The following is a 23,931-nucleotide window of genomic DNA, read 5'->3' on the forward strand; positions in this document are numbered from 1 at the left end:
TTTTGCAGATAAGTGAAAGATGAAACAATTGAACTCTAGGAAATGTGTACTACATAAATGCAGTGTTAAAGTGAGGTTTTTCCAATTCAGTGGAAATGACATTCAATAGAAAATTTAATCTACAGGAATGAATGAAGAGCCTCAAAAATGGGAAATTGGTAAATAGAAAAGCTATCTTTTTTATCTTATTTATATAGCAGATTGCTCAAAACATACTAGATATAAAATATGGCAAAGTGCAAAACAAATGGAATTTCACTGTTGGTTAGTTCTTAAATTTTAAATGAAGTGATAAAACATTAAGAAGACTATAACAAATTGAGGATATACAATTTAATTTCTGGAACAACCACAAGAAGATATAAAATGTCATCTGAAAAAGCAATATAAGAATTAAAATGAAATACGAAAGTATGTTTGGTTAACTCAAGGGAGGTAGGAAAGGAGGAAGAGAATAACAACAAAAGATAAACAACAAATAAGATTGAAGACCTAAATCTAACCACATAAATAATTATAAGAAAATGATCTAAGTACTCCAATTAAAGGTAGATATTGTGACTTATTAAAGGCAGTAAATGGTCAGACCCCAATTTTATACAATTTGTAAGAAACATACTTGAAACAATAAGACGCTAGATAAATGGAAGTAAAGCGATGGAAAGATATATAAGCTATAGCATGAGAAAGGTGCTGTGGCTATATTAATATCAGATTAAGTAGGCTTAAAGTCAGAGTATTACCAGAGATAGAAAGACATTTCATCAGGGAGACGTAACAACCTAAATATTTATATACATAATAGCATCTTCAAAATACAAAAGCAAAAACTGACAACTAAAGGAAGAAATACAGTATTTGGCAAACACAATTAGAAATATTAACACTGTTCTCCCTAATTGATAGTTCTAGACAAAATCATTAACATTGTGGAAGGCTTAACAAATTCACTTTCATCTACCTGAAATTTATAAATAAATCAACAAATGTAGGAGTGCCTGGGTGGCTCAGTCAGTTGAGCATTCCACTCTTGATTTCGGCTCAGGTCAGTCATGATCTCAGGGTCGTGAGATTGAGCCCCATGCCAGGCTCCCCACTCAACATGGAGTCTGCTTGAGATTCTCTCCATCTCCCTCTGTGCCTCCCCCTGCTCACATGCTCTCTCTCTCTCTCTCAGTCTCTCAACTGAATGAATAAATCTATAAATAAATAAATATAAATGAATACAACGACAAATGTAGAATACACATTCTTCTCAAGTTCATATGGAAAATTAAAAAGACCATGCTGGACTGGACCTTGAAATATTTCAGGATAAATCTGAAAAGATTAAAACCATAAAGAGTATATTTTCTGTTCACATGGGAATGAAATAAATTAACAAGAATAAAGTTTAGAATATCTTTAAATATTTGGAAATCAAATAGTGCCCTTTTAAATAATCCAGGTGTCAATGTAAGTAGAGAAAAGGAAATTCAAAAAATACTACAAATTTAAAATTATGAGATAGTACATATCAAAATTTGTGAGATACAGCTAAAGCAGTCTTCCAGAGAAGTTTATGTTGCTTTAAATCTTTACATATAGAAGAAACACCCACAATCGATTTAAATTTCCATCTTAAGGATGAAAAAGGTGAACAAACTAAACACAAAATAAATCGAAGAACAAAATATAAAGAGCAGAAATAAATAAAAAGAAATGTAAAAGAAATAGAAAAACAATAGAGAAAAGTAAGCCAAAGTTGAGTTTTTTGTGAAGATTAGTCAAATATACAAGTCCTGGTAAAACTGAACAAGTAAGTAAAACTGAAGTAAGTCAGAGAAAGAAAATACCATATGATTTCACTCATATGTGGATTTAAGAAACAAAACAAATGAGTATAGCAAAAGGAAGAGAGAGGCAAACCAAGGAACAGACTTACCTATAGAGAACGAACTGAGGGTTTCTGGAGAGGAGGTGAGAGGGTGGTATTAAATAGGTGATGGGGATAAAGGAGTGAACTTGTGATGATCTCCAGGTGTTGTGCGTAAGTATTGAATCACTAAATTGTACAGCTGAAACTGATATTACATTGTATGTTAACTAACTGGAATTTAAATCAAAACTTAAAACTGAACAAGAAAACCCAAATTAATAATATCAAGAATGAATGAAAGGGTATAAGTAAAGATTCTGCACTTGTTAAAAGATAACAGTAGTATGGAGAATGTCACACTAATGCATTTGATAACAGATGAAATGGACAAGTTTGCTGAGAAACACAATTTACCAAAATTACTCAGTTATTCAACATTTCTATTTCTTGTGTAAGTTTTGGAACATTGTGTTTTTCAGGATTTGTCTATTTCATCTAGGCTATAAGACTTTTTTTAAAAAATATCCTTTCAAAATTTTATGGAAATATAAGTGATCTAGAGTACTCAAAACAGTCTTGTAAAATCGGAATTTGGAGCATTCAGACTACGTGATTTTAAGACTTACTCAAAACTACAATAATCAAGACTGTCTTGTGCCTATACAATCAGTGGGACAGAGAGCCCAGAAATAGAACACATATATAATGACTTACTTTTGTTTACATTTTAATAGCTTTATTGAGATTCACATGCCATTCACACATTTAGTGTACAATTCAGTATTTTTTTATTGTATTTACAGAATTGTGCATTCCCACAATTTCAGAATATTTTAATCAATCCCAAAGAAACTCTCTACCCACTATCAGTCACTCCTATTCACTCCCCCCAAAATACTCCTCCCCAAAGCCTACGTAATCAGTAATCTGCTATCTGTCCCAATAGATTTGCCTAGTCTGGACATTTTATATAATGGAATCATATATGTGGTATTTGTGACTAGCTTCTTTCACTTTGCATAATAAAATTAAAGTACATCCATGTGGTAACATGTATTAGTACTTTTATGTTAAATTAATACTTTTGCCAAATAATAATTATACGGATATACCACATTTTGTTTATTCATTGGTCAGTTGATGGACATTTGAGTTTATACTTTGTGGCTACTGTAATGATACCATGAACATTCATTTACAAGCTTTTGTGTGGATATATATTTACTTTTCTTTTGGGTATATACCTGGCAATGGAATTTTTGGATCATTTGGTAACTCTTACATATGGCATTTTGATGAGCTATCGTCTTGTCTTTTTGTTACTGGCTTATTTCACTTAGTGTAATGTCCTCAATATGGTAGAATGAGTCAGAATTTCCTTCCATTTTAAGGCTGAATAATGATCCATTGGTAATATATACTACATTGTGTTTATCCACCAATGGACACGTGGGTTACCTCCACCTATGATTATTGTGAAAAATGCCGCTAGGAACATGAGTGTACAGATATATCTTGAGACTGTGCTTTCAGTTCTTCTGAGTTTAGCCCAGAAGTGGAATTGCTACATCGTATGGTAATCCTGTTTTTACTTTTTTTAGGAACTGCAATACTGTTATCAACAATGGCTGCACCATTTTATATTCTCCTGAGCAGTGCACAAGGCTCTCAGTTTCTCCACATCCTCAGCAACACTTATTTTCTTTCCTTTCTTTTCTTTCTCTTTTTTTCTTTCTTTCTCTCTTTCTCCTCCTTCCTTCCTTCCTCCCTTCCTTCCTCTTTCTTTCTTTCTTTCTTCCTAATAGTCATCCTAATGAGTGTGAGATAGTATTTTATTGTGGTTTTGCTTGAAATTTTTGTAATGATTACTGAAGGTAAACCTCTATACATGTGTTTATTGGTCATTTGAATGTCATCTTTGGAGAAATGCCTGTTCATATTCTTTGCACATTTATTAATCAGATGTATTTTTTGTTTTTGAGTTATAGGAGTCCTAGATATAGTCTACGTATTAACCTCTTATTAAATATATGATTTACTGATATTTTCATCTGATCCATAAAGTGTCTTTTCAGTCCGTTGATTGTGTTCTCTGATACACAAAAGTTTTTAATTTTGGTGTAGTCCAATTTATCTGGACTTTTGTTGCATGTGCTTTTGGTGTCATATCCAGAAAATCATTGCCAAACCTGTCATAAAGCTTTTCCCTCATATTTTTGTCTAAGAGTTGTGTAATTTTAGCTCTTATATTTATTTAGGTATTTGATCCATTTTGAGTTAATTTTTGTATGTGGGGTAAAGTAAGTGTTCAACTTCATTATTTTGCATGTGGATATCCAGTCTTCCCAATACCATTTCTTGAAAAAACTGTCCTTTCCTCCACCGAATGGTCTTAACACCCTTATGAAAAATTATTTGATCGTATATACAATGGTTTATTTCCGGACATTCTGTTCTATGGTCTACGTGTCTGCCAGTACCACACTCTTCGGATTATTATAGCTTTGTATGAGTTTTGAAATCAGCATATATAAAAACTTTATATGTTATGTCTTATTGGTGAATCGACCCTTTTATCATTATAAAGTACCCTTCTTTGTAATAGTTTTTAACTTAAAGTCTATTTGCCTGATGTTACTGTAGCCACTCCTGCTCTTTTTGGGGTCCTGTTTACATGGAATGTCTTTTTCTATCTCTTCACTTTAAGCCTTTGTATGTCATTTACATGTAAAGTGAATCTCTCACAGACCACACATAGTTGGATCCTGTTTTTTTTTTTTCCTAATCCATTCTGCCAGTGTATGTCCTTTGATTGAGGAATTTATTTCAGTTACATTTAAAGTAATTACTGATAGAAAAGGACATACCGTTGCTTTTTTGTTCATTGTTCTCTAAATGACTTACAGTTTCTTCAACCCGCATTTCTTCCCTTACTGCCTGCCTTTATTTTCAGTTGATATTTTTATAATGATTTGCTTTCATTCCCTTCTCATTTCCTTTTGTGTATAATTCTGTAGATATTTTCTTGGCAGTTTGCCATGGGATTACATAAGATATCCTAAAAGTTATAGCAATTTATTTTAAATTGATAACCTCATTCACTTAGAAATTATACTCTTCCTGCCTCCCCACTTTATGTTGTCACAAATTACATTTTTATATATCACGTACTCATTAACATAGATTTACAACTATTTTTATGCTTTTGCATTTAAATTCTGTAAAAGAATAGTATGTAGGTTTGTAAACCAAAATTATTGTAATACTGGTTTTTATACTGGTCCATATATTTACCTTTACTAGAGAACTTTATAATTACATATGGCTTTTTATTTACTGTCTAGTGTCCTTTCATTTTATCTTGAAAGACTCCTTTAGCATTTCTTGTTAGGGCAGATTAATGTTAATAAACTCTCTTGGTTTTTTTTTATCTGAGGATGTCTTAATATTGTGCTCATTTTTGACAGATATTTTGCCAGATGTGGAATTCTTCTTTGACAGGGCATTGGTTTTTTTGGTGTTTTGTTGTTTTTTCTTTTCCATTCATCAGTTTAAATCTATCATCCCACTGTTTTCTGGCCTGCAAGTTTTCTCCTGACTAATCTGCTGGTTATCTTATTAAGGATCCCTTGTACACAGAGTTCTTTTCTCTTGATGCTTCCAAGATTCAATTTTTTTTTTACTTTCAGTGGCTTGATTATAATGTATCTTAATATGGGTCTCTCTAGATTTATCCTACTTGGAGTTTGTTGAATTTCTTGTTTTTTAACATCCTGTATTTTCTCAAATTTGGGGTCTTTTCAGCCATTATTTTTTTCAAATGAACTCTCTGCCCCTTTTCTCTCCCTCTTCACTTTCTTTGAATCCCATAATGTATATATTAGTCCACTTGATAGGACCATAAATCCCTTAGGCTCTATTCACTTTTCTTTATTATTTTTTCTTTTTGTTCCTCAGATAAAATTTTTAAATTAACTTTAAGTTCACTGCTTCTTTATTCCGTCCATTTGAGTGTGCTGTTGAACCCTTCTAGTGAATTTTTTAATTCAGATAATGTGTTTTTTATCTCCAGAATGTCTCGGTTGTGTGTGGGTTTTTTTTTTTTTAATAATTGTGTTAATTTGTTGGTATCCTCATTTTGTTCATATGTTGCTGTCCTGATATTGTTTAATTTTCTGTTCATGTTCCCCTCTACTCATTGAGCACACTTAAGACAGTTGTTTAAAGTCTTTGTTCAGAGGCGCCTGGGTGGCTTAGTTGTTAAGCGGCTGCCGTCAGCTCAGGGCGTGATCCCAGAATCCTGGGATTGAGTCCCCATTGGGCTCCCCGCTCAGTGGGGAGCCTGCTTCACCCTCTCCCACTCACCCTGCTGGTGTTCCCTCTCTCACTGTGTCTCTCTCTGTTCAAAAAAAAACGAATAAAATCTTTAAAAAAAAAAAAATAGTCTTTGTCCAGTAAGTTTAAGGCCTGTGTTTCTTTAGGGTTGGTTTCTGAGGATTTATTTTGTTCCTTCAAATAGGCCATGATTCCCTGTTTCTTTGTATGCCTTCTGATTTTTTATTGTTGCAAATTGGACATTTGAATAAATATCCACATCTCCCAGTCTTTGTAGACTGGCTCTGTACAGGCGGAGACTTTCACTAATCAGAGTGGTATGACGGCTCAAGTTTTTCTTGGACCTTTTCTGGAGAGGCATCTAGCATGGCCTATGTATGCTTTTTTACCAATTCTTCCCCATGTTTGGTTGCTTTAAAGTCCTTAATTTCCCTTAGAGTCTCACACTTGCTTCTTTGGAGGTCCTTGGATATCTGTTTCAGTCTTCTGCTAATAATTTCTTAACTCCAGACATCTGAGACTCTGCACTTCTCCTATAGTTCTCATTAGCCACGATACCCACTACTGCTTTCAGCAGCCTCCACCTTAATATTCCAAACCATGCCTTTGTTCCTATCAGCACTCCATATCCGACAAGGCAGAAAATCCTTTGCACAGCCTATAGATAAGCCAGAATGTTCAAAGAAAGTCCATCTTTTTTTTGTCTCATCCAAGAAAGGAGCTAGGAATTGGGCAGTCTCCTCCTAAGTGACATCACTGTGATGTGCCAGGGAGACAGTCCAGGATGGACAAAATCTTCTACCAGTTTGAGAGTGTCTTTTTCTTGGTTGAGGGTTCATTTAGTTGCTGCTGATCCTTAACTGGTTTCTAGAATTCCCACAAAGCTTTGGTTCATACGTTGTTTAATTTTTGTTTCCATTGTGAAACTCAGGCCTGGAGCTTCTTAGGCTACCCTTTTGAAAAGTCACTGTCATTGTGGTTTTGATTTGCATTTCTGTAATAGCTAATGATGTCTTGTTCTTTCTTGTGTTTATTAGCCATTTGTATATGTTCTTTATTTTATTTTTTTATAATAATATTTTTTTATTATATTATGTTAGTCACCATTAAGTACATCCCTGGTTTTTGATGTAAAGTTCGATGATTCATTAGTTGTGTATAACACCCAGTGCACCGTGCAATATGTGCCCTCCTTACTATCCATCACCAGCCTATCCCATTCCCCCAACCCCCTCCCCTCTGAAGCCCTCAGTTTGTTTCTCAGAGTCCATTGTCTCCATGCTTCATTTCCCCTTCTGATTACCTCCCCTTTCTTTATCCCTTTCTTCTCCTACCGATCTTCCTAGTTCTTATGTTCCACAGATGAGAGAAATCATATGATAATTGTCTTTCTCTGCTTGACTTATTTCACTTAGCATTATCTCCTCCAGTACCGTCCATGTTGCAGCAAATGTTGAGAATTCGTTCTTTCTGATAGCTGAGTAATATTCCATTGTATATATGGACCACAACTTCTTAATCCAGTCATCTGTTGAAGGGCATCTCGGCTCCTTCCACGATTTAGCTATTGTGGACAATGCTGCTATAAACATTGGGGTGCATATGGCCCTTCTCTTCACTACGTCTGTATCTTTGGGGTAAATACCCAGTAGTGCAATGGCTGGATCATAGGGTAGCTCAATTTTTAACTTTTTAAGGGACCTCCACACTGTTTTCCAGAGTGGCTGTACTGTACCAACTTGCATTCCCACCAACAATGTAGGAGGGATCCCCTTTCTCCACATCCTCTCCAACAATTGTTGTTTCTTGCCTTGTCAATTTTAGCCATTCTAACTGGCGTAAGGTGTTATCTTAGTGTGGTTTTGATTTGAATTTCCCTGATGGCTAATGATTTTGAACATTTTTTCATGTGTCTGTTAGCCATTTGTATGTCTTCATTGGAAAAGTGTCTGTTCATATCTTCTGTCCATTTTATGATTTGTTTATTTGTCTCTCGCTTATTGAGTTTGAGAAGTTCTTTGTAGATCTTGGATACCAGTCTTTTATCTGTAGTATCATTTGCAAGTATCTTTTCCCATTCCGTGGGCTGCCTCTTAGTTTTTTTGACTGTTTCCTTGGCTGTGCAGAAGCTTTTTATCTTGATGAAGTCCCATAAGTTCATTTTATCTTTTGTTTCTCTTGCCTTCGGAGATGTGTCATGAAAAAGGTTGCTGTGGCCGATATCGTAGAGGTTGCTGCCTATGCTCTCTTCTAGGATTTTGATGGATTCCTGTCTCACATCAAGGTCTTTCATCCATTTAGAGTTTATCTTTGTGTATGGTGTGAGAGAGTGATCAAGTTTCATTCTTTTGCATGTAGCTGACCAATTTTCCCAGCACCATTTATTGAAGAGACTGTCTTTATTCCACTGGATGTTTTTTCCTGCTTTGTCAAAGATTAGTTGCCCAAAGAGCCGAGGGTCCATTTCTGGGTTCTCTATTTTGTTCTATTGGTCTATGTGTCTGTTTTTGTGCCAGTACCATGCTGTCTTTGTGATCACAGCTTTGTAGTACAGCTCGAAATCCGGCATTGTGATGCCCCCAGCTTTGTTTTTCCTTTTCAACAATTCCTTGGCGATTCGGGGCCTTTTCTAGTTCCACACAAATTTAAGGGCTGTTTGTTCCAGTTCTTTGTAAATGTCATTGGTATTTTGATCGGGATAGCATTGAAACTGTAGATTGCTCTGGGTAGCATGGACATTTTAACTATGTTAATTCTTCCAATCCATGAGCATGGAATATTTTTCCATCTTTTTGTGTCTTCTTCAGTGTCTTTTAAGAGTGATTTGTAGTTTCCAGAATACAGATCCTTTATGTCTCTGGTTAAGTTAATTCCAAGATAACGTATGATTTTTGGTGCAATTGTAAATGGGATGAATTCCCTAATTTCTCTTTCTTCAGTCTCATTGTTTGTGTATAGAAATGCAACTGATTTCTGAGCATTGATTTTGTATCCTGCCACGTTACTGAATTGCTCTATAACTTCTAGTAGTTTGGGAGTAGATTCTTTTGGGTTTTCCATAGAGAGTATCATGTCACCTGCGAAGAGAGACAGTTTGACTTCTTCTTTGACGATTTGGATACTTTTTATCCCTTTTTGTTGTCTGCTGTTGCGAGGACTTCTAGTACTGTGTTGAATAATAATGGCGAGAGTGGGCATCCTTGTCTGTTCCTGATCTTAAGGGAAAGGCTTCCAGCTTTTCCCCATTGAGAATGATATTTGCTGTAGGCTTTTCAAAGATGGCTTTTATGAGATTGAGGAATGTACCCTCTATCCCTACACTCTGAAGGGTTTTAATCAGGAAGGATGTTGTATTCTGTCAAATGCTTTTTCTGCATCTAATGAGAGGATCATATGATTTTTGGTTTTTTTCTTGTTGATAAAATCTATCACACTGATAGCATTGTGAATGTTGAACCACCCTTGCATCCCAGTGATGAATCCCACTTGGTCATGGGGGGTCATTCTTTTAAATATACTGTTGGATGCTATTACCAAGGATCTTGTTGAGAATTTTGGCATCCATATTCATTAGGGAAATCGGTCTGTATTTCTCCTTTTTGATGGGGTCTTTGCCTGGTTTGGGAATCAAGGTAATATTGGCCTCATAAAATGAGTTTGGTAGCTTTCCTTCTGTTTCTATTTTTTGAAATACCTTTAGGAGAATAGGTATTATTTCTTCCTGGAATGTTTGGTAGAATTCCCCGGGAAATCCATCAGGCCCTGGCGTTTTGTTTTTTGGAAGGTTGTTTATCACTGTTTCAATCTCTTCGTAATTAATAGGCCTGTTTAAAAAATCAATTTCTTCCTGTTTCAGTCTTGGTAGTTTATAGGTTTCCGGGAAGTCCTCCATCTCTTCCAGATTGCTTAATTTATTGGCATAAAGCTGTTGATAAAAGTTTCTAATAATCCTTCCAATTTCATTGGTGTTGGTTGTGACCTCTCCCTTTTCATTCATAATTTTATTAATTTGGGTCCTTTCTCTATTCTTTTGGATAAGTCTTGCCCGTGGTTTATCAATTTTATTTATTCTTTCAAGGAACCAGCTTCTAGTTCTGTTGATCTGCTCTACTGTGCTCCTGGTTTCTAAATCATTGATTTCTGCTCTAATCTTGATCAACTGCTTTCTCGTGCGTGGATTAGGCCTGTTCCTCTGTTGCTGTTCCAGCTTCTTGAGGTGAGAATATAAAAACTGCATTTTAGATTTTTTATTCTTTTGAGTGAGGCTTGGATGACTATGTATTTTCCCCTTAGGACTGCCTTTGCAGTATCCCATAGGTTTTGGACCGTTGTGTTTTCATTCTCATTGGTCTCCATAAATTGTTTAAATTGATTTTTGATTTCCTGGTTTGTCAAATCATTCCTGAGCAGGATGGTTCTTAGTCTCCAAGTGTTTGAGTTTCTTCAAATTTTTCCTTGTGGTTGAGTTCCAATTTCAAAGCATTGTGGTCTGAGAATATGCAGGGAATAATTTCAGTCTTTTGGTATCGGTTGAGACCTGTTTTGTGACCCAGAACATGGTCTGTTCTTGAGAATGTTCCATGGGCATTAGAATAGAATGAGTATTCTTTGGTTCTGGGGTGTAGTGTTCTATATATATCTATGAGGTCCAACTCATCTAGTATGGCATTCAAAGCTCTTGTTTCTTTGTTAATTTTCTGCTTAGGTGATCTATCTATTGCTGATAGTGGAGTGTTGAGGTCCCCTAGTATAAACGTATTATCTATATGTCTCTTTATTCTGGTTAAGAGTTGGCTTGTGTATCTTGCTGCTCCCCTGATGGGGGCATAGATATTTCTAATTGTCATATCCACTTGTTGGATTCATCCTTTAAGAATAATATAGTGCCCTTCTGTATCTCTAACTATAGACTTTAGTTTAAAATCCAATCTGTCTGATATGAGAATTGCTATCCCAGCTTTCTTTTGAGGTCCATTGGCATGAAAGATGGTATTCCATCCCTTTACCTTCAGTCTGGATGTATCTTTAGGTTCAAAATGAGTCTCTTGTAAACACTAATGGATGGGTCATGTCTTTTTATCCAATCTGCAACCCTGTGGCCTTTTATGGGAGCATTTAGGCCATTTACATTGAGACTGATTATTGAGAGATATGATTTTAATGATGCCATGTTGCCTGTAAAGTCTTTGTTTCTATGGATTGTGACTTTCTGTTCTGTATCACTCTTGGGGCCTTTTTACTTTTATAGAACCCCCCTAATATCTCCTGTAGGGCTGGTTTCGTGGTTACGAAATTGGTCAATGACTGGTGATTCTGGAAGGTCTTTATCTCTCCATCAATTCTGAATGACAGCCTTGCTGGATAAAGGATCCTTGGCTGCATGTTTTTCTCTGAAAGAGCTTTAAAAATGCCCCCTTTTCTCTCATTCCAGGTCTGTGTAGACAGGTCTGACATAACTCTGATACCTTTGCCTTGGTACATGAGAAATTTCTTTGCCCTGGCCGCTTTCAATACTGTATCCTTGGATCTAACATTTGCGAAATGCACTATGACGTGACGTGGCGTAGGTTTGTCATGGTTGAGCTTGGGAGGGGTCCTCTCTGCCTCTTGGACACGAATGCTTGTTTCCTTTGCTAGATTAGGGAAGTTTTCAGCTACGCTTTGTTCAAATATCTCTTCTAGACCTCTCTTTTTCTCCACCCCCTCGGGGATGCCAATGATTCTGACATTGGAACGTTTCATTGAGTCAGTAATCTCATGTAACCTACATTCTTGAGAATGGATTTTTTTGAGCCAAGTTTCTATTTTAGCTTTGTCTTCTACTAACCCATCCTCCAATTCGCTGATACATTCTTCTGCCTCATTCACCCTGTCTGTCAGAGCCTCTACTTTTAACTGCATTTGATTCATAGAATTTTTAATTTTTGCCAGATTCGCTCTCATTTCTGCCCTTAGAGATTCTATATTCTCATTAATATTTTCATTAATACTTTTTTCAAGTCTACACATCATCTTGACCATTGTTACTCTGAACGCCATTTCTGATAATTTGGTAATATCCATATCCATTAGTTCTGTAGCAGAGGCCACAGACTCATTGTCTTTTCTTTGCTGGGGGGGATTTCTCCTTCTTGTCATTCTGATGAGAAGAGGTCGTGGGGTTGTCCATAGCCCAAATTATTGACCAGGACCCAGGCAGTGTGCACTTGTTTTATAGGAACCTTAGGTATGTGTGCGTCTTGATTTTTCAGCCTGCCTTCTGGGGCAGGAGCCTGCCAAGCCGATACTCAGGCAACCCTGTTTGGGTAGAGTCTCCGTGTGCCCTGCGAGGGGGGTTGGGGATAGGCGCACTGTGAGCCGGTATTTCCAGGCTTTTGTTCTCTGGAGGCTTTCCCTGGCAGTTTGCTGTGCCTCTTCTGAGAGTCAGAGCAGCAGTTGCCAAATATCAGCCTCTGTCTCAGAACAGAGGGATCGCGGACAGTTCTCCACTGATGTTCTGGCCACTTTAACTCTGTTTCCTTTGGTGCTGCTCAACCCTGCAGTGTCCCGAGATGTGCGCCCCACACCCGGCGTCCCAGCCCTCACTTCCAGGGCCGGCACATCTCTGTCCTTTGTGTTTCTAACACCGCCAGCCGCCCCAGCGCGCTCTGGAGCTCCATTTTAGTGTGTTTCGCTTGCACTGCAGAGTTCCGGTTTTCAGTCTGGTCGCGCACGCTCCCCGGCTCACGGTCTCAGTCTGTTCTCTTGTGGGTGCCGATCCACAAGTCCGTCTGCTCCCCCATGCAGGTGGCTATCGCTTCCTGGCGCCTGAGCTTGGCGGCTCCCTCCCCCTTCCGTTTATCTTCCGATATCTGTGCTCGGCTTCACAGCTCCCCGCTTCATACCTCAATACTCATCCCTGGAGATGTTCATTTGTAGAGATCCAGATATATCTTCCTGTGTCTCAGGCTGATTCCGTGGATGTTCAGGATGGTCTGGTACCTATCCAGCTCGACTCAGGGGACCATCTGAAAAAGGGGACCCCTACTCCTCCATCTTAACTCCTCCCCCAGCCTGTATATGTTCTTTAAAGAAATGTTTGTATTCTGATTCTTTGCCCATTTTTGAGTTATGTGTTTATTCTCTGTCTTATTGAGTTATAACAGTTCTTTATTACACATACAAGCTTTTTATTACATATAAATCATTTGTAAAATTTCTCACTTTCTTAATGATATATGGGACAAAAATATTTTTATTGTGGTGAAGTCCACTTTATATTTTTTATTTAATGTCACTTAAAGGCTTAGAAGGTTATGCTTAACCCAGTGTCAACTAAGATTTACTCCTTTTTATCTTAAGATAAATTTTTACTCCTAAGATGTTTTCTCCTAAGATTTTTATAGTTTTGGCTTTTACATTTAGTTCTGTGATCAGTTTTAAGCTAATTCTTCTGTATGTCTTAAGAAAGTTGTCTAACTTCATTCTTTTGCTTGTGGCACTTGCTTGATTTTAGACCAGGACATCAGGTCAGTCCTTTAAGGAGAGGTAAGTCAGCAAATAGTGGTGCAACATCTGGGTGTCAGTATGGAACAGAAAGGACTCTTCCTTCATGCTGTAATCAAAAATAAAGTCAAGGCCTTGTAGACCTAAACAAGAAAGCTAAAACTTGAGAGATATTGTTAGAAACTTGAGGAAAATAGCTTTATCACATTGGGATAGTCACGCATTTTTAAAAGGACAAATAACTCCAATCATAATGAAAAAATTGATAAATCTGCCTTTGATAAAATTAAAAATTAATATTCCTCAAAGGCCGACTTTAAGAAAATGAAAAGGTAAGCCATAGCCTGGGAGAAAATATTTGCAATTCATGTATCTGACAGAAGACTTATATTAAATATGTTTAAATAATTCCCACAAATAGATAATAAGATAAACAACCCTCCCCTAAAAATGGGCAGAAGACCAGAAGAGAAACTTCACAAATGTCCAGTGAACACATGAAAATATTATAATTTGTAAATAAAAAAATACAAATTTAAATGTGATACTACATCACATGCATTATGGCATCTGAAATTTAAAAAACTGACAACCTGGTAAGGATGTCAGCAACCAAAATTCTGATCTATTGCTAATGTGAGTATAAGATGGTACAACCTGTTTTGAAAACTGTTTGGCAGTTTCTTATACAGTGGAACAATATCCTCTGTGACATAGCAATTCCGTTTCTAGATGTTTACCCAAGGAAAATGAAAACAAATACACATTGTAAGACTTTCAGAGGAATGTTTATAGGAGCCCATTCATAATATCCAAACAATGAAAACAACTCAAGTACCATTTCATTAACAGGAAAATAGATTACTGTATATCCATAAATGGAATACTGTTTTGCATGAAAAAAATGAACTATTTACTCACACAAACAGATGAATTTCCAATATATAGTAGATTGAAATAAGTCAGACAAAAGATTACGGACCAGTAGGTGAAATAATCCATGGTATTTCAAATCAAAATAATGGTAGTTTATGGCTCTCAATGCAGATAAGCTGAAAGAGGGTAGTTGTCCAGATTTATAAATTTGTCAAAAAATAAATCAAGTATACATTCAAAATCTGTGCATTTTACTCTATATAATTTTCATCTAAGATAAAACCCCTACAATGGTTTGGCTTATGAGGTATGGCACAAGTCTTCCATTTGCTTTGATACATTTTTTTCTCTACTTGTCTGTTTTCTTTCTTCTCTTTTTTGGCCCTGTTTTTACTATCTAGAATCTTGGTGTCTTACTACTATCCTTTTTCTTTTTATGGCCCTACTTGCATTACCATACTGCTGCTGTACCCCAAACTTTTAAAGACGTTGACTGTATGCTTCTTAATTGGGAGTTAATTGAAAGGCATATCATTAAATAGTCATTGTTTGCATTTATAATTTTTCATCTTAGGAAACATAGAGCTATTTTTCATATCTCTATATATTGGAAATTAGTTATATTTCCTTTCATATACTTTTTTCAGATATTTTTATGTTGAATTTATGCTTATAGGTGTATGATCGCCTAAATATTGTTTAGTGCGTATTAAACAAAATATTATTTAATGTCTTTAATTTTCAAAGGAAATTAATATAAAAAAATAAGGTTTCTTTAAATGAAATTCACACTATTTATTTAATGAACATGCATTAGATAGCTTCAATGAACCAGGTGCTAGGTTTGCCCAAGGATCATAAGCGTTTATGAGGGATAGTGCCGAGCAGATGGAGAATTTAGCATGTCCAAATTAGAGCAAAGTGTGCAGTTGGGGAGGAATGAGAAAATATGAAATGGGTCTGGGTCATGAAATGCTGCTGTTATTTTCCAAAACTTGGTTTTAATTCTGGAAGCAATGGGAGAGCCAATAAAGCATACCAAGATAGGGTAGGTAGGAGTTAGTTTGATCAATCAGAGATGTAGTCTAGAAATAGCTCTCTGAAATATTTATTAGCTCTGAGATGCAACCTGAAAACACATGCACTCATTGGGTATGAATGAACTGTGTTAAAAGATAATAATTCTATATTCTAGCTAGTCCATATTCCATTCTGATCTATGTTGAATATTTTCTTATGTCAGATCTATGTACTACTTTAAAAATTATCTGTATCTGTAATTGTTCAAAGTTCAAATTTTAAAATGTCATCATCGTTAACTTTTTCTGTAGTCCTGTTTCCATTCCTTTTTCTATTGGACATATTTGTGCACACTATACGTTTTTGTGATAAACTGAATTACACTGCATGAAATTGAATCCTTCTTATCAGTTGCATGACTTTGAAAAAGTTATTATTACTCTCTGCTTCTACTTTCTTCTATTATAATATCTAACTCATAGGGTCCATATGAAGATCTACTGATTAACACATGTATAGTGCTTAGAACAGGACCTGGCACATACTAATTTTCACTAATAGTTGATTGACTATCATTAATAGTATGTGTATTAACCTTTATTCTGTGTAGACATGCAAACCATCATTTTTTCAAATGAATAACTTTTTATGAATACAACTCATATAATAAACAGTACTATTAAAATGGTATTTTAATAACAGCATACTAAATAAATACCTACATACATGTTGATACCTTTAAAAATAATTGTCATGTTTACTAATCCTTTTACTTTGTGATTTAAAACATTTCTTTCATCTTTTTTTGAATAATTCAGTAGTTTAAAATAAGTATGGGGGTGCCTGGGTTTCTCAGTGGGTTAAGTGTCTGACCTTGATTTAGCTCAGGTCTCAGTCTCAGGGTCATGACTTCAAGCCCGGTGTTGGGCTCCACGTTGGGCATGGAGCCTACTTTAAAAAATGAGTAGAAATTACCGTATTTGTTCTTAAATCCTTAGTTATTTACTTTCTTATGGTGTTTTTGAAATGTATATATGTAATTAAGATATATATATGTATAAATCTGTAGAAACGTGTCATTGCCCGGCATGTTGCCTGGTGGGTGCTGGTATATTGTCTAGTGGGTGCTTAATGAAATTTACCAAATAACTCTGTTTTCTGTATGTTTTATATGTGTGTGTATGTGTGCGTATATACACACAACAGCTACAGTACATGTGGTTTTAGAGACTCGTTCACATAATTATTGTTTTTCTTTTTTAATCTTTGGTATTTTTAAAGCTCTGAGTATTGTATTCATTTAAACCAAGTTATTGAAATTTTTCCAGGGCTTTGAAGAAACAAAGCCTTTGAATTTGAAAACTTTTTATTCCAAGTTATTGCAGTGTGAGAAAAGCATTCTAGTTATTGTTTTTAAATCTAAAATGAAGTGATTTTTAAAGATTCTTCTAAATGAAGAAGAATAAAAACTTATTTATATAATCCTAAGTGCTTCCAAACATCTGCAGTTCAAAGTACATAATTCACATTGACACCAAAGTGTAGTTTCTGTTTTGACTGGAAGAGTCTGGTATTATTTTTTGTCTGCAAAGGAAAGAATTGTATAGCATCCAAGGGAGAAGACATTTGATTGTATGCAATCAAAATGATCTGTGACTGAAAGCAGATTGCATAGGAGGAGAAATGGCAGCTGTTAAAAACTTATACAATATTAGAGAACTTTTTGCTAAAAACATAAGGCATGGTAATCTTTCAGAAACTAAAAGTAAAACAACCATAACAACGTATTGTCTGCTTGGTATAATTCTTCAGAATTTACAGTAACAAGTAAGAGGAAATTACTGCTGAAAATAGATATTAAATATGGACCAAATTTAGTTTATAAAAATTTGCCATCGGTTTTTATGTTGTGTATATTTAGTTCACTTGCATTATAGAATTAGTTTTGTTTATAGAGAAAAATTTAATCCTTTCCCTCTTATCAGTGAACTTCGAAACCATAGAATCTCTGATCCCCTGAGATATTTCTACCTTGCTACAACTGTCCAGCCTTTTTATTTATATTCCCCACTCATTTATTCCTTCTCATGTTATTTTGAAGGAAATTTACCAGACATAATATCCTTTTTATCTGTAAATTTTATTGTGTCTTTCTAAAAGATCACCTGTTGCTTAAAACATAACCACAATATCATTATCACAACAAAAATATTAACAAGGAATATTGAGAAACATCTGATTAGTTTTCAAATTCCAGTGATCTCGTAAATATTGTAACTTTCTGTTTTGAATCTATATTTAATAAGAATTATACATTACAAATGATTGAATTGAGTCAACACTATTTTTAATGTATAGATTCTGTTTCTCCTTTTATCCTTTAAATTTTTAAATTTTATTTATTCATTTATTTTTAAGTAGGCTCCTCGCCCAGTGTGGAGCCCAATGCAGGGCTTGAACTCTCAATCCTGAGATTAAGACCTGTATGCCTAACTGACTGAGCCACCCTGAGGCCCCATTGGAATTTTTTTTTTTAAATGAGTCATTTTTCTTGTAGAGTTACCTCGTTTATTCATTGCATCTCTTTAGTGTCATTTAAAATGTTCCTCTCTATTCTATACATATGCCGATTTGCTCTATAGGCTTGAGCAGATTTATATTAATTTTTATTACCAAGACTGCAGGTGGTTTTGTTTTTTATCTGGGAATACACGTTGGTTTGTGAAAGAACTATGTTACTAGCAGTTTCAGTGCTATATTAATGAACTCTTAGTATAGTAATGATTTCAAAATTGTGAAATTGTAACATTCCCTTTTTTTATTAGCTTGAATACTTCTGTAGTATTGTAGTATTGTTTGATTACTTAGTGGTTAAGTTTTATCAGAAAGGGTAGATAAATTCTTGGCTTACTAGTATTCCCGAACAGTGGTATAGTTTTTTAAAAATTTTATTGTCATTACAAACTCAATAATTTAAACATATAATGTGTGTTACAATATATTTCAGTTACTATCCTTATTTGATCATATTCTCTTCTTTTTAGCTGGTGGGGGACTTTTCAAGTTGTCTCCTGAGTCCTCTCTGAGTCTCTTTGATAGTCCCTCAGTACTGATAGTTAATACAAAACTTCTGCTAAGAACATGTGTTCTTGGATCATATTGTACATTTCTTGTCCCAGAGCTGGAGTCAGCCATATATCCACAGAGTTCTCTATTTTTATTAAGAAATGGTACTTGGACCCACAGGGTAGGTCCTGGGAGTACTCACTGCTACTGGATTTCGTGTTATTTCTACCCTTTTCAGTGGGCAAAACTAGGAAATACAGAAACACACGTATTTTTTAAGGATAAAACTGTATCCTCGTACTGACGCTTCCACTTCAAATTCTGTACTAAAGGGTTTTTTACTTAACCTATTTTATCTTTCATCTTTATCTTTTGTCTCATATGAGAATCCTAGTTCTCAAGGACTGTAACAGTATAAAGATAGCATTTACCTAAATTCCATTTGAGTATTAAAAAAATTTTAAGGGGCACCTGGGTGGTTCAGTTGGTTAAACGTCTAGCTCTTGATTTTGGCTCAGGTCATGATCTCGAAGTCCTAGGATCCAGCCACATCCAGCTCCCCGCTCCAGTGGGGAGTCTGCTTGTCTCCCTCTCGTTTCATCCCTACCCCGACTCAAGCGCTCTCGCTCTCTCTCTCTATAAAATAAAATAAATCTTTACAAAAATAAAAATAAAACAAATTTTAAGTATAAAAGAATGTAAGAAACCTCCTAGGTCTCAATTTATTAACTAGAACTTTTAAGGATATTAATATTTGGCAGAATATGATCAGGGAAAATATCGTGTTACTTTTAATTGTGTTACTTCAAAATGAAACTCTAAAACCATATTAGAAATTATATTACTTGATTTAGGGACATACATTTTCTGTCTTGTTTCTTTTCATTCATTAAAGTAGGGAGGAGCCCTAAACACTTGAAAGTATACCCCTTTAGGACACTTGCTAGTTTGGTCCCTGGGCCTTATTTTCTATCCCTCTTGTCCTTCATGGCCATGAAAACTGAGCCCAGGTATGCAATGTGGATAAATACCCTCAGGTTCAAAAATAGCTTTATTGCTCTTAAGCCATACTTCTCTGTTTGGCTATAGTATTTTTTATTTTGTGGATCATGTAGGTAGGAAAGAAATCTCTATCCTTGGGTTATTTCTGATTTGCTTAGGAACACAAAAAAATAAGTGGTCAGGCAACTTATGACCATGATTTCTCACTTTCTCCAGAGAGACCCTTGATGTTTCTACCTTTTCTCCTGTATTCTTCCTTTTTCTCCTCTTTCAGCTTATAAAATCATGTTCCCCAAATAAGCCCAACTCAGATGTCATCTGCTCCATGAAACATTTTTTTATCCCATAGCCAAATTATCTACCCCACCTTTGTAACCTCATAGTCATATTTAGTCTTTCCATTTACATAGTTAATATGTAATAATTTTGTATTAAAATTAATTGAAGATGTAGAGGATGATTCTAGTAAAGAATACTTCTACTAGATTGTGATGCTCACTGCTATGTCTTATTCATTTTTATGCCTCGTGATTTGTATCTTCAGAGAACTCATTTGTATTTTGGTTGCATTTGTATACTTGAATTGTTATAGGCTAAAAAGGGACAGCTGTAGAGTTTAATGTATAAATCATGTGTTCCTTCCAAATAAAGGCCAGATGATGTCATGTCACAAAGGTTTCATTCAAATAATTTTTAAAAATGTGATGTGTGAATGTGAAGTGGTCACACAGCACATGTTGGAATAGACATGGCAACCTGAAATGATCTGCCACCATATCAGTCAATACTGTATTATATTTACAGAATTTAATTTCAACAAAACTTTATCTGCTAAGTTAAATATTTTAAAGTCTTGATTTTGTGATTATTATTTTACTTCATTTATAAATGTGTTTTGGTTTTATAATTACATATGCAGGAGGCATGTATACTTGATGTTACATTTGTTTTTGTTTTTTGTTGTGGTTTTTTTCTTGTTTTTTTAAGGTTTTATTTATTTATTTGGTAGAGAGAGAGAGGGAGCACAAGCAGGGGAGTGGGAGAGGGAGAAGCAGGCTTCCCCCTGAGCAGGGAGCCTGATGCAGGCTGAATCCCAGGACTCTGGGATCATGACCTGAGCCGAAAGCAGATGCTTAACGACTGAGCCACTCAGGCGCCCCTTGATGTTATATTTGTGAAACATCATTATATAAGTCAATATCACCTGTTTGGTAAAACTTCTTTTAAATGGATTTGTATACTTACTCAAGGAGGAGAAATACTAATATAGACTGAAGAATATTATATAGGTCAGAGGCAAAAGAAATCAATGTCAGATGCCAATTTGGATTATGACTGTATCTGAATTGTATCATAGTAATGATTTTTAATTCATTAGGTCAACTAGCCATTTGTCAAATAATCTAGAATTAATTTTGTCTAGGTCTTGAATCAGTATGTGTATTTACATATTGGTTGATACTTAAATATGCTAATTTTTTAGGTTTTTTTTTTTTTTTTTTAATAATCTCTACCTCCAGCCCGGGGCTCAAACTCATGACCCCAAGAGCAAGAGTTGCATGCTCTGTCCAACTGAGCCAGCCAGGCAATCCTTAAATATTCTAATTTAAAAATAGATGACTTAAGGAGTGATTTTTAACTTTTTCCTGAAACATGGGTTTAGTACTGTATTCTTTTAGCTAATTCCCCAAATATCTTCATATGGTCCTGATTTACAACACATCACTTTATATCCTGTACAATTATTGTATGAAATATTTGATATATTTATATGAAGATCTTGTATTCAAATGGCATAGTACTTCAGTTATTTTTTCAGCATAGATGCCCATTTATGCTTTTATTTATAATTTTTTTAATTTATATTTTCACATATTCCCAGTAGGTCAGAATGTCATTTCATATGTTTGTTATCACTTGTTTTACTTAAAAATAAGGTTTAGTCAAAATAGAAATTAAAAACACTTGTTTCCTTAGTTGTTTCCTAACCTTGTAGCACTCTATAGTTAATACTTTTATCCTTATACAATTGTTTCTTTAGATGTTTCTAAAAATCTGAAAAACCTCTTACCGTATATTTTATAATTGTTTTTTTTTTAAACTTAATAAAAATTCATCACAGAATATCATATTGTGGTTTAAGTAGAACCCCATTTGACTTTTAGAAGCATGCTTTTATTCAGCCAGAAGATATATAATAAAAACCATTTGATCCGTGAAGAAAACATTTTTCAATGTAGTTTAATCTTAATTTTATGAAAAAATAAGTATTTTTCTAATTTTATGGCAATATTTAGATTAATAAAAGACAAAATTGCAATTGAATTGCCAGACTACAAACATACGTTCATATTCATCATTACTTTTAACTTACTATTCTTGTTGCAAAAGATACCTTGTCTTTTAGAGAACGCAGTGGTATTATTTACATTAATTCATGTGGCTTGTTTGAAAAAAAAATGCTATAACTCCTTTACTTAATGGGATTCTTCCCCTGTGGCAGTGCAAACGGCTAGAGCAGGAGCTTCATCATCTGAAAGAGCAGAACCAGACTTCAGCAAACAACATGAGACATCTGACTGCTGAAAACAATCAAGAACGTGCTCTGAAGGTAAATCTCCGTTCCTTCTTACAGGCAAATTAAGGTTGTAAGCCCTTGGTGCCAGCTTTCTGTGCTGCATATATCAGTTGTGTACATTTCAGCAGAAGTGAGCTGTGGTGTTTGCCAACAACCCCTTCTTTAAACACAGATACAGCACCCTTCTGTTATGGTATTATTTTATTTCGTGTATGTGTACATGAAAACAACGTATTTTCTGAATTTTGAGTGGTGGTATATTAATACTTTGGGTACATGTTCATTCCGTTCCTGATTTTATGATATACTGTTATCTTTTGTAGTTAGTAAAAAGTGGCCACACTAAAAGGAAAAAAAATAAACCATGAGCCTTTTCTTCACATCAATATTTATTACACTAATCTTGTGATACTATTAACCCACAGAACTGACAGTCCCTGAAGGGTATGTGAATATGTTTGGGAATTGAAATAGTTCTCAAAATGTTACTTATTGCAAAAAAAGAAAGAAAATTTAGTCTACTAGAACTTGAAACAAGGGAAGTGTATGCTTCACGACAAGAGGTTCTGTTTCATTGTAATAGAGATCCAATAATCACGAAAAAGGACGTCATTTTGATTCTACTAATTACATATTTTTTCTTACAGTACTTATATGACTTTCCATTCTCCTTCTTTGTCTTTGTCCCAATTTGTAGCATATCACCTGTGACCTAGTTTTGGTTCCTGCCCTCAAGGTGCTTACTTTCTCATTTACTGGTTAAAAATAAAAACAAAACGTATCCACAGGAAACAGAAAAGATTCATCATTGTTGTGTTTGTGCAGTAAGAAAAAAATGTACTATCAAGAAAATTGTATTGTACTTTGTTATCTTAAATTCGTTTTTGCTACAGATTATAGGAGAATATTAGGGCATTAGCAGTGTAACTCACTAAACCAGAATTATCTACCAAAATTCAGAAAAATGGTGACATTTTGAAGTAGACAATATTTTTTGTCTATCCAAAAAGTCTGAAGTTCGGTTGAAATCTGATTTTTCTACAAATGTGTTTAGCTTCATTTTGAAATTCTCGGTGAGTAGTTAGGAGCTTATAATAACTTTGTTGTCATTTTTAATGCACTTTCTCTCTTTTTCTCTCAAATTTGTAGACTAGAACAATAAATTGGAATGAAACGAAATGTAGATTCTTGATCACTTTTTAATTACCCCAAGGAATTTACCATGATATGATTAAAATTTAGTGTAATAATATTTTCAAATGTATACTTGCAAATTAAAAGCAACTTTGTTTTAAAGGCAGCTTCCATAATATGTGCCAATTTATTATCAGCATTAGGGGACAGATTTCATGTATTGTATGTGACATGGCTATTTCCATATAAAACAGACCTGGAATTAAAATTCTAGTTCGTTAAGTACGTAATAATACCACAGTCCTTATTCTGGCTTTGTGTGTGTGTGTGTGTGTGTGTGTGTGTGTGTGTGTGTGTGTATTTGTTTTAAATTGAATTAAATGGCACCTGCTATTTATGGAGAGGAAGAAACGCACATTTCTAAGAGGTTATTAAAATTAGAAGGTTAGATGTAAACCAAAAAAACCAGGAAGTTCAAAACCAAACAGAGCGAAATCCCTATAAAATAGAAATCTCTAGAAACTATAGACTATGTAAAACAATAAATAAACAAAGCTACATTTTTACCCCTGACGAA

General features: G+C 34.8%; 1 protein-coding gene across 1 annotated transcript in view; it reads left to right on the plus strand.

Moving 5' to 3' along the window:
* MIPOL1 (mirror-image polydactyly 1) overlaps positions 1-23,931 on the plus strand; it is a 327,574-nt gene that overhangs the window by 130,323 nt on the left and 173,320 nt on the right. Inside the window, exon 10 of the mRNA XM_045799749.2 lies at positions 22,146-22,253. Coding sequence (XP_045655705.2) covers positions 22,146-22,253 — 108 coding nt within the window. The remainder of the gene's footprint in view (positions 1-22,145; positions 22,254-23,931) is intronic.

Source organism: Ursus americanus, chromosome 35, assembly GCF_024610735.1.
Source record: "Ursus americanus isolate L20-20 chromosome 35, mUrsAme1.1.p, whole genome shotgun sequence".
Lineage (NCBI taxonomy): Eukaryota > Metazoa > Chordata > Mammalia > Carnivora > Ursidae > Ursus > Ursus americanus.